The 12,350-nt window shown below is 43.1% G+C and overlaps 1 protein-coding gene across 1 annotated transcript; it reads left to right on the forward strand.

Moving 5' to 3' along the window:
* The first annotated feature begins 982 nt into the window (after window positions 1-982).
* pnkd (PNKD metallo-beta-lactamase domain containing) lies at window positions 983-10,862 on the forward strand. Its single transcript, XM_024403914.2, has 9 exons — window positions 983-1,169; window positions 1,356-1,471; window positions 1,585-1,697; window positions 2,404-2,462; window positions 2,733-2,825; window positions 5,736-5,899; window positions 6,103-6,189; window positions 6,335-6,450; window positions 9,872-10,862. The coding sequence occupies exons 1-9, from the start codon at window positions 1,012-1,014 to the stop codon at window positions 10,043-10,045; spliced, it is 1,080 nt and encodes a 359-aa protein (XP_024259682.1). The 5' UTR covers window positions 983-1,011; the 3' UTR covers window positions 10,046-10,862.
* The last annotated feature ends 1,488 nt before the right edge of the window (window positions 10,863-12,350 follow it).

Below are 12,350 nucleotides of genomic sequence, written 5' to 3' on the forward strand. Positions count from 1 at the left end.
TGGTGTTACATACATTCAACAAAATATATTTATTAGTTCATTTGACCCCCAAAAATGTTTCAAACTGTATTTAAATATTGTATCCCTGTTCTTTTTTTCTAACATTTTTCTTAAAATGTTTGTTTGACATTCACTTGCATTGTTAGAAGCTAGTGACATACGCATTTCGCTGCACCGCTATAATACCTGCTAAACTGTGTACGTGACCAATAAACTTTTATTAGATTTTGATATGTGGATATATTTTAATTCAGAATTGCGTTGGGGGCATACTTATATGCACTGTACAGCCTATCCTATGGATTATGCACAGTGCTTGACTTGGACTGAAATACACTGAGTTTACAAAACACCTGCTCTTTCCATGACATAGATAGACTGACCAGGTGAATCCAGATAACAGCTATGATCCTTTGTTGATGTCACTTGTCAAATCCACTTCAAATCAATGTAGATGAAGGAGCGGAGAGGGGTTAAAGGAGGATTTTTAAGCCTTGAGACAATTGAGCCATGGATTGTGTGCCATTCAGAGAGTGAATGGGCAAGACAAAAGATTTAAGTGCCCTTGAACTGAGTATGGTAATTAGGTAGCAGTAGAACATTTGAAGTGCTGGTACTCAGCTCACCATCAAGCATTGATTGTGCAACTGTGAAATTAGGTATCAGCCTACTCAGTGACACCCACAGAACACAACTATGTAGAGTTTATACAATTATTAGCGTCTACATAGCTACATAGTTGTGTTCTGTGGGTGTCACTGATACCCCCATTTCATAGGTGCATAATCCATATGTTAGGCTGTACAGTGCAATATGAATGTCCAAAACACACAATAGACTGACTGTTGCATGTTTTCAACAGTTTTAGTTTCAATGGTATACTTTTATTTTGAAGGAGAGTCGAAGATTCCAGTAGTGTTGCTCACGCTAATGTTGGTCACAACACACTAGTGAAAACACTTCCGCGAAATGTGACGAAAATTGGGTCATACGTTGCACCGCCCACGCAATATGGCGCCTCCTGACTGGTCGGTAACCCTCATTGCAACTGCATCATTTTGCAGCGTGCTATGTTTATGTCTTCGTTTTAGGCGCACAGGACGTACCATTTGGAAAAGCTTTTTTGGTCAAATAATGGCACGCACTGAGAAACCCCTGTTTCGGATCGCGTAAGTTGGTTGAAGCTTCAGTATTTTCCGAATCAAAATGTATTTTTCCCCATTGTCGTTTCTCACTTCTTACAAAATGAAGCGATGCTTCTGTTAGCTAGCGAACTAGTTACATCTGTCATTATTTTGCCTGCAAATAATGTAACTATGAAAATAACTGAAATAACACAGGCTGTTACATTTTAGGTATACATTGTACACAAGAACCAAACTTGGTTACATGTACTACAAGAGGCAGATGAGGAAGGCACGCGAGCAGTTCCCCACTGGACATTCCAGAGCACAGCCCATGGAATTAAATGGTAACGTTAGCTGTGGTTCCAACAGGCTACTCATGTTTAGTCAGTTAATAATGTGAGCTAGCATAAAGATCAGTGCATCACTTACACGTCTCCTGTCACTCATCTATCTACAGGTATTAAAATCATGCCCATTTCAGTGCTGTCTGATAACTACAGCTATCTTGTCATTGACATGGCCTCGAGCGTTGCAGTGGTGGTAGACCCTGCAGACCCACAGACAGTTCAGGTGGGTGACGGGTCATGGTTATGCCTTCTTTGTAGATCTACTTTCTGACCATTTTAATACTCTCTCTTGAAATAGTTGGGGCACTATGAAGACTATGTCGTGTAAACGTAACAAAGCATCTGGTGAGCTTGGCATTTCATCGGCCTATGCTACAGTGGACATTCAGTATATAAGTCAGCGTTCACAAGATAATTTGGGACATTGAGTGATTGCAACACAGAACAATACACTATTAAATGTAAATATGGAGGAGCCTCTGAAAGGGCTGACTGTCATAATGCCTCATCTCATCTGTGGCACTTCCTCTTGGCCTCAATAAGACCCTCTTTGATTGGATGTAGCTGACTCTGGTGCCAGTCTGGCCTCTGTCCCATACACATACAATGATTGCTCAGTCTGGAGTAGGCCACACTGTGGTTTATGGTGTCCTCGATCTATCCACAGCATGTTTCATATAAAAGTGCATGTCTCATGTAACATTTTCGCCCCAATGACTTCAAACGTGTTATATTATCTTTAGTTTATAATATATATATATATATATATAAAATACAAACAGCACTTTTCAGTTCCAGTCTGTGTTTCGCCTCCATCTAGTGTAGCCTATATCTAGTGCTTTAAAGTGGTGGGTTTTTAGCCACGGTCGTGATATGAATGTTTATACCCTGTCGACGATAATTGATGCCACTGTCTGTAATCGTTTTAGGCAGTCCTCGAGGAAGAAGGGGTGATGTTAGAAGCGATCCTCTGCACACACAAACACTGGTGAGAACCCGAGAGCGTCATTACTTTGAATGCCAAAATTACTTGTAGATGGAGGATTAGATGAACTGGGTTGTAGGTGTCATACATATCAATGGACCTGTTCAATATTTTGTCGTTGATGCGACATCCAAATGTTATAGGTCGCATTGCAGTGTGATATTATGTTGACATGTTCTGTGTTGTTCATCTACACACTTTTTATAATGTGATATTAAGTAGCTGCTTAAAAAAATAAAAATGTAATAGACATATTTTTGTTTTTATCCCTAGGGACCACAGTGGGGGTAACAAAGGACTTAAAAAGCTGTACAGCTCATGTCGTGTTTATGGAAATGCAACTGATAACATTCCTGGCCTCACACAGTAAGTCAAGGCTACAGCTGCGTAGTAAGTCACGGTCCCTATCTTTTGACAGCTTTTCCGTTGTGTTTGGAATATCAGCCCTCATCTTTCGTCATTATGTTCTCGTGAAAATTGTAGTTATGGCAAACATTATAGGGGAAATTGCATGTTATTTGCCCAATTCTGTGATTCAAAGTCATAGAGGAGATTGGTATGTATCATTGAAGATATTGATCCAGAGGGCAAACATGCATTTCACTTGCTAAACAGAATGTCACCAGTAGTTCCCATGGCACTGTCCGTTGATTTGTCTACTATGGATTTGTGGAGAATTATCTCCTCAGTCTCAGATTACATAAAATCAGAAAAGGTCAAATGATTCACTGTGACATCACAGCTTCTCACTATTATTGGCTTGTATTTAGCATGTTAATCAGTAATTCATATATTCATATATCGTCAGTGCTAGACTTGGGATGGAAGAAGTACTGGAGGTGTCTTTTTCCTTTTTCAGATCTCTGGTTAGTCTCTTAACAGTTCTTACACATTTTCCACGACTTCTCCATGACTTTGAACCAAATTTTCACACCGATTATTATAGCCTACATGAAAAGGTAAACATTATTGACACTGGAAAGCTACTGTGTCTGATCCCATGTAGACCTACCACCTCCTGCCGTTGTGCCCTTGATCAAGGCACTTATTCCCCCCATATAGAATTGCACTGTTAGTCGCAAGTGGTCAACCCTCCATCTGGAGAGCTCCTGGGTGTGAAGGCCTGTCTTTTTCAACATTACAACCAAATACTTTTGTCTTTATAAAATGATTCCCTCATTCAATAAATCAGGGATCAAATGGATAAGGTAGGCTACTGCGAAGCAACGTATCTAACTAGACATGCTTATATAAACTCAGCAAAAAAAGAAACATCCCTTTCTCAGGACCCTGTCCTTCAAAGATAATTCGTAAAGATCCACATAACTTCACAGATCTTCATTGTAAAGGGTTTAAACACTGTTTCCCATGCTTGTTCAATGAACCATAAACAATTAATGAACATGCACCTGTGGAACGGTCGTTAAGACAATAACAGCTTACAGACTGTAGCCAATTAAAGTCACAGTTATGAAAACTTGGGACCCTAAAGAGGCCTTTCTACTGACTCTGAAAAACATCAAAAGAAAGATGCCCAGGATCCCTGCTCATCTTCGTGAACATGCCTTAGGCATGCTGCAAAGAGGCATGAGGACTGCATATGTGGCCAGGGCAATAAATTGAGGACTGCAGGGCAAGCCAGGGCAATAAATTGCAATGTCTGTACTGTGAGACGCCTAAGACAGAGCTACAGGGAGACGGGACGGACAGCTGATCGTCCTCGCAGTGGCAGACCACGTATAACGACACCTACACAGGATCGGTACATCCGAACATCACACCTGCAGGGCAGGTACAGCATGGCAACAACAACTGCCCGAGTTACACCAGGAACGCACAATCCCTCCTTCAGTGCTCAGACTGTCCGCAATAGACTAAGAGAGGCTGGACTGAGGGCTTGTAGGCCTGTTGTAAGGCAGGTCCTCACCAGATCATAGAAGGAATGAGTGTAACACTGAGGCCTGTACTCTGGAGTGGGATCGAGGTGGAGGGTCCGTCATGGTCTGGGACAGTGTGTAACAGCATCATCGGACTGTGCTTGTTGTCGTTGCAGGCAATCTCAATGCTGTGCGTTACAGGGAAGACATCCTCCTCCCTCATGTGGTACCCTTCCTGCAGACTCATCCTGACATGACCCTCCAGCATGACAATGGCACCAGCCATACTTCTCGTTCTGTGCATGATTTCCTGCAAGACAGGAATGTCGGTGTTCTGCCATGGCCAGTGAAGAGCCCAGATCTCAATCCCATTGAGCATGTCTGGGACCTGTTGGATTGGAGGGTGAGGGTGAGGGCTAGGGCCATTCCCCACCAGAAATGTCCGGGAACTTGCAGGTGCCTTGGTGCCTTGGTAGGCTATTTTTGGGGGAATATTTTTAACATTGCAATTACATGGCTACTGTTTAATAGAGGGGAATTCCAGCTTTCCAACTGCGCAGATTTACTTAGGCTACACCGTGCTGGTGGAAAGGCAACAACAACGTGAATGCTTAGTTAGCTATAGTTAATGTGTAGCAGTTATCTCGCTAGTTGTGTTTGTGAATTGGTGATCTATTTACTCTGTCATTATTTTACACCTGCTGCTGAAGTGTCACGCTCTCCCTCCTCGGGCAACGGCCCACTGGCACTCGCAGCACCACAGACGCCCAGTGAAAGGTCAATCCGATAATGGCTGATATGTCCTTTTCTTAATTGATTGATCATATTTAAGTGTGCTTTCCTGAATTACATTAACAACAATTAGGAAACTCATTTCCATGACTTTTCATGACCTTACAAACCCTCATTTGACAACTTGAAACAGCGCGTCATGCCATACAGGCTGGCACATGTTCAATCTGTCTCAATCTTGGAACACTCTCAGATTCACAGACTAGCGGCAAATAAGCTTCTTCAACAAAGCGGAATCGCGAAATGAATGCCCAATCTCCATTGCTAATCAATGAAGATCCCGCCTTCATTCCGCCTTGGTCAAACTTTTTTGCCTCTGTGTGAATCTGGGCCAGCGTCCTGTCTAGGGAATGTACTCGTGCATCCAGCTGACTCACGCTACAGAAACAGAAGACGTGCTCCTGTAAGCCGTTCCAATTCACACAAACCAAGGCTTGTGCAAGGCGACTTATTTGTACTTTGAAGCATCTCACTGTTATCTGAGTGGTGTGAAGAGGTAAGCAGTGGTGTGTGACTCTTAATATGCACATCAACTGTCCAGGTGGTCACATGAACTTATCTGATGACCGCATGCATGAAGCCTATTGTCTTTTGCTTGGTTTTCCAGCCCACTGACAGACAAAGACTCCATAGACGTGGGCCGTATGCACTTCAAGGCACTGTTCACACCTGGACACACAGTGGGTCATATGATCTACCTCCTGGATGGTCGTAGCATAGGAGCCCCCTCCAGCCTGTTCTCAGGTGACCTGGTGTTCCTCTCTGGATGCGGTAAGTCCAGCTCCAAAATCAGCTCTGTAGTTAGTTATTTTTTGATGCACTTAAGTGAGCAATGGGCACGTATTGAAAAGCAGGTTCACAGTTGTTCGGCTTCTGTAGCTGTAATGCACTATGTTTGCTTTGAGTGTCATCCACTGCGTCGCGTGAGCGTATATAACTCGGTAATTGCGGTAGATCATCTATTTTGTCTGCAGGGAGGATGTTTGAAGGCAGTGCCTTAACAATGCTGTCGTCACTAGACACGGTCGGCTCCTTGAGTGATGAAACCCTCTTATGGCCTGGTAGGGAAATTACCTCCTCCTTGTCTGTTTGCATTAAGTGCAACTGTATGCATTAGAATGACAAACAAAATATTTCAGCGCCAGTCCCTTCTGTAAGACTTGTATTGATGTCTGTGTTCCGTGTGCACGGACTTGTATTTCCCAGGCCATGAGTATGCAGAGGACAACCTGATGTTTGCTGCCGAGGTGGAGCCCCACAACGCTGCCAGGGAAAACAAATACCAGTGGGTCCTACAACAGAGAGGTCAAAAGCTGTGTACGGTACGGAGAATAATCCATCCTCGTTGTTATTCCTTACTGGCATCAAATCCCAAAGGTAGTCACTATCCCGGGCTGTGTGGAAGAGAGGCTTGTCAGGGGGGCCCACGGGACCGTCTTTGTCGGAATGCCTTTGCACTTTCACTGAATGCTCCCATCTTCGGCGGTACATCAGTCAGTGTATCTACTGTATCTATGCCGAACGTGTTAAAAACAGCGTGAATCAATTCTCATAACCTCATGTCTATGAAACTTTTATGTATATGTAGGAGACTAGAAATAGCCCTACCATCAGTGATCGCATCCTCCTAGTGTCTTTGACGTTAGTGGATGAAGATTCCAACGGTGGAATGCATGCCAGACTAGAGCTGTGGGTGGGATTTTAATTTGGTCAGGAGGATAATATCCGGTCTTTGCTGTGGATTTGACTAATCTGAGCTGCTGGGATCAGGGTGTGGGTCGGATGCCTCTGCCCTGAGGAGATGCTTTACTAACAAGCAGGGTGTCTGTCTGTTATGAAAATATGGCGGCGAACATTTGACTGGCAGCATTTTATTCGACCGGACGTTTTGAGAAATGTACCGGATCCGTATGCATTGGGGGGCGTAACCTAATTAGGGCGTCCACTAACGGTGCTCAGAATGCTAGAAATCGCATTTAGATTATGGTAGTTAAAACAGAACATGCAAGTTGAGAATGCAATGGCGTGTGTCCTTACCGCGCACTTTGAAGATGCTAGGGCAACGGTCCACGTCCTCAGCCAACAAGACGAGTAAAGAACCGTCAAATCACTAGTCTATGGATGGACGGTGCGTGAGTTTCAAGTTTGGGGAAGCGCATAAAAATTCACCTTTTATAATAAAGCATTCGATGCATCATTGTATTTGTCGATTTATGCGATGAGTAGAGTGGATAGTCATCATTTAGGCTAATAATATAACTCGATCACTGTTCGCAAAAAAAAAGGCTGTTCAATGCATGGCTGAGCGTGTATAGCGAAGAGGTACGTTTCTTTCTCTGCGCGGGAAAAACACATTTTAATGCAATTCTACAGCACTTTATATGACAGGAGACATTAGCAGAATCTTTTTTTTGATACGACAAATTCCAGGTTAGCCAACTCTGCTGACACTGACAAGCAGATCAATCAAAACGACGTTGTCCATATAATAGGCCTATGAGAAGGGGAGACGCATATAATATGACGTCTTGTCTAAACTGGAGGAGGAAATCATTGTCCTAGAAAAAAAGTTTTAAGTGGCATTGAGCCAAGAGTGAATATGTGCAGTGCGCACTCACCTGGTGATATGACCGATGCTCCTCGCTAGTGCCAATAAGGTAGGCTATAGGCCTACTGTTGTTCGGGTCAATTAAATTGAGACTTTTGATAACTAAAAGACAGATTGGTCTTTTCATTGTCTTCTCTTTACAGCAATAGCCATTTTCTTTGCGGACAATTTAATTTTGACGTATTGCGATATGCCTGGCTGGGCCTCATTACTCAACAATCATGTATTTGCCAGGCGCACTGCATAAATTGCGCTCTGCCTTTCCTTCCAACTGTTAAATAAAGGTTAAAAAACAAACTAGGCAATACGATTTTAAAACAATCCACAACTTTTTTTTTTTTTTGTAAGGGTGAGCTAATGATCCTCTGTTGCCAGGTCATACTTTAGTAGCCTATTTTGAATGACTTTATTTATTTCTGTATAGACAGGAGTAGGCTAATTAGGCTATAGCATTCTGGCAATTTAATTCAATGTACGTAGGCTCATAGGTGGCGTGTTCATAAGGCTATGTCAATCTACTATCCCCCATAGTAGAAAAGTTGACCTGTTCCATTGGTCAGCTTTTCGAGAAAGAAATAGCCCAAACAACAGACTCTGGGACAGTTGTGGGACGATAGATCCCAAATTCACAAAACCAGTAGGTTTAAGCTACATAAAAAACATTAAGAAGCAAATCAAATTGGTCACATGCAGATGTTAATGCGAGTGTAGCGAAATGCTTGTTCTTCTAGTTCCGACCATGCAGTAATATCTAACAAGTCATCTAACAATTTCACAACCACTACCTTATACACCCAAGTGTAAAGGAATGAATAGGAATATGTACATATAAATATATGGATGAGCGATGGCCGAGCAGCATAGGCAAGATACAGTAGATGGTATAGAGTACAGTATATACATATGAGATGAGTAATGTAGGGTATGTAAACATTATATAAAGTGGTATTGTTTTAAAGTACCTAGTGATACATTTATTGCATCCAATTTTTAATTATTAAAGTGGCTAGAGATTTGAGTCAGTATGTTGGCAACAGCTACTCAATGTTAGTGATGGCTGTTTAACAGTCTGATTGCCTTGAAATAGAAGCTGTTTTTCAGTCTCGGTCCCAGCTTTGATGCACCTGTACTGACCTCGCCTGCTGGGTGATGGATGGGGTGAACAGGTAGTGGCTTGGGTGGTTGGTGTCCTTGGTGATCTTTTTGGCCTTCCTGTGACATCGGGTGGTGTAGGTGTCTTGGAGGGCAGGTAGTTTGCTCCCGGTGATGCGTTGTGCAGACCTCACTACACTCTGGAGAGCCTAGTGGTTGTGGGCGGAGCAGTTGCCGTACCAGGCGGTGATACAGGCTGACAGGATGCGGGTTTTTGGTGACAAGCCAAATTTCTTCAGCCTCTTGAGGTTGAAGAGGCGTGTGGGTGGACGATTTCAGTTTGTCCATGATGTGTACGCCAAGGAACTTAAAACTTTCCACCTTCTCCACTACTGTCCCGTCGATGTGGATAGGGGGGTTCTCCCTCTGCTGTTTCCTGAAGTCCACGATCATCTCCTTTGTTTTGTTGACGTTGAGTGTGAGTTTGTTTTCCTGACACCACACTCCGAGGGCCCTCACCTCCTCCCTGTCGGCCGTCTCGTCGTTGTTGGTAATCAAGCCTACCACTGTAGTGTCATCTGCAAACTTGATGATTGAGTTGGAGGCGTGCATGGCCACGTAGTCATGGGTGAACAGGGATTACAGGAGAGGGCTTAGAACGCACCCTTGTGGGGCCCCAGTGTTGAGGATCAGCGAGGTGGAGATGTTGTTATCTACCCTCACCACCTGGGGGCGGCCCGTCAGAAAGTCCAGGACCCAGTTGCACAGGGCGGGGTCGAGACCCAGCTATCCGCTACCGCAAGTGGTGACCCTTCAGGCTGAGGAGTACGTTTTCCACATTCCCATGTGCTTACACGAGCATACCCCTCTGTCTTTACATACAGCACATGCAGATCATTTCTATCAAACCATTAACTGAAGAAACCTTTCAGACCTCTACTTGGAAAAGTTAAGGCAAAAACTACCTATAGTATGTTGAGTTGAGAGAATTACTATTGCTCTTTTGTTCTTCATACATTGTTTCCATAATCATGTGGTTTCAGAGTCCCTCCACCATTGGAGAAGAAAAGGAGTACAACCCATTCCTGCGCATCCACTCCTCTGAGCTGCACCAGGCTTTGGGCCTCCAGCAGGACCAGGATGAGGACTGGACACTGTTCCGGGCTCGGGTCTTGGAGGAGCTGCGAAGGCGCAAGGATATTTACAAGGGCAGATAGCGATGAGAATACATTTGAACAAAATGCCTTGAGGTGAATTAAGCCAATTGGGAACTCTATATTGATGTAATGTGAGGCTCAAAATAAATACAGGCAGATGTCTTTTTTTTTCTTATTCTTTTTTAAGAATGCCGCGTTCCATTCCATGTTGGTTGTTCTGACCTTCCAGCTCTAATATTGCAGGTGACAAATATGAAACCCATTGCTTGAAATATATGCGCACAGAAAAGTTTAGTTCAGGACACTAGTTGTAGTATCTCACTGTAAAGTTGACCTTGTGTGTGTGATTCTAAAAGTTGACATGGTCAACAAATGTATTACTGTAATGCAGCAGTCTTTTCAAACAATTGTACCATTTCTGGTACTCAAACTAGACCCGGTGTCTAAAAGACTTGTTTGCACATTCATGTTATTTGTTGTCAGATTTCATTAATATTGAACAATAAAGATCAAGGGATAGGTACTGTTAGTTAGCTGCTATTATAGGTTTGTTTTCTATTTGACACGCGGTGTAATAGGAGTGAACAGATTGATATTGGAGAACCTGCATTATATTTTTTACGGTTAAATGACAAACTTCCGGCAGGTACATGGGTGTTAACTCAGTTTTACTGGACCATATTGATACCACTTCAGTCAATGGGCACATGTTTCTATCTTGTATTTTGGCTGAATTGATACTGTATCTCCACATTGTATGCTGTGATAAAATGATTAAGAATTATTGCCATTTTATGATTTTTTTTTTCTCAAATGGCTGTAGATTAAGTTATTATGTGCCGAAATGAATTAAAGAAACCCTCTAGTTTATAAGTGACTGCTGACTTCTGAAAAGTTAAATTTTATTTTTTATAACCACTTTTCTTGAACGTGTTACTTAACAAGTTAGATATCCTTTATACTGCACTGAAGGAGACGATTACAAGTCATCAGTAAGTTTGATATTTGGTAGAAGATTGAGAGCACTGGTTATTTGATGAAAATGAATTGGATTTTATTGCAATAAAGATTTTCAAATCAAATCCAAGTTTATTTGTCACATGCGCCGAATACAACCGGTGTAGACCTTACAGTGAAATGCTTACTTACAGGCTTTAACCAATAGAGGTGTTAGGTGAACAATAGGTAAGTAAAGAAATAGGCTGTATAGTGAGGCTATAAAAGTAGCGAGGCTACATACAGACACCGGTTAGTCAGGCTGATTAAGGTAGTATGTACATGTAGATATGGTTAAAGTGACTATACATATATGATGAACAGAGAGTAACAGTAGTGTAAAAGAGGGGGTGGCGGGACACAATGCAGAATGCCCGGTTAGCCATTGTGCGGGGCCACTGGTTGGTTGGGCTAATTGAGGTAGTATGTACATGAATGTATAGTTAGTGACTGCATATATAATGAACAGTGTAGCAGCAGTGTAAAAGAGGGGGTGAGGGGTACACAATGCAAATAGTCCAGGTAGCCATTTGATTACCTGTTCAGGAGTCTTATGGCTTGGGGGTAAAAACTATTGAGAAGACTTTTTGTCCTAGACTTGGCACTCCGGTAGCGCTTTCCATGCGGTAGTAGAGAGAACAGTCTATGACTGGGGTGGCTGGGGTCTTTAACAATTTTTATGGCCTTCCTCTGACACCGCCTGGTGTAGAGGTCCTGGATGGCAGGCATCTTAGCCCCAGTGATGTACTGGGCCGTACGCACTACCCTCTGTAGTGCCTTGCGGTCAGAGGCCGAGCAATTGCCGTACCAGGCAGTGATGCAACCAGTCAGGATGCTCTCGATGTTGCAGCTGTAGAACCTTTTGAGGATCTCAGGACCCATGCCAAATATTTTTAGTTTCCTGAGGGGGAATAGGCTTTGTCGTGCCCTCTTCACGACTGTCTTGGTGCGTTTGGACCACTCTAGTTTGTTGTTGATGTGGACACCAAGGAACTTGAAGCTCTCAACCTGCTCCACTACAGCCCCGTCGATGAGAATGGGGGCATGCTCGGTCCTCCTTTTCCTGAGGTCCACAATCATCTCCTTCGTCGATGGAAAGGTTGTCATTCTGGCACCACCCCGGCCAGGTCTCTGACCTGTGTGTGTATTTGCAAACCGTAATGCAAAAAGACACAAAAACTTCCAGGCCCTTTCAATTTGATAGTTTACGGCCTCAATCTCACTCACTCTCCCCAAGATTATAGTCCCAGGAAACATTTCAAAGAGAGACAATGACACCCCCATTTTCCCAGAAAAAACACAAAACACTTCGTTAGCATTCATTATACTACACCGATTCAGAAACTCAAAAGTGAACTATAAACAAAAC

This window comes from Oncorhynchus tshawytscha, linkage group LG03 (genome assembly GCF_018296145.1).
Source record: "Oncorhynchus tshawytscha isolate Ot180627B linkage group LG03, Otsh_v2.0, whole genome shotgun sequence".
Lineage (NCBI taxonomy): Eukaryota > Metazoa > Chordata > Actinopteri > Salmoniformes > Salmonidae > Oncorhynchus > Oncorhynchus tshawytscha.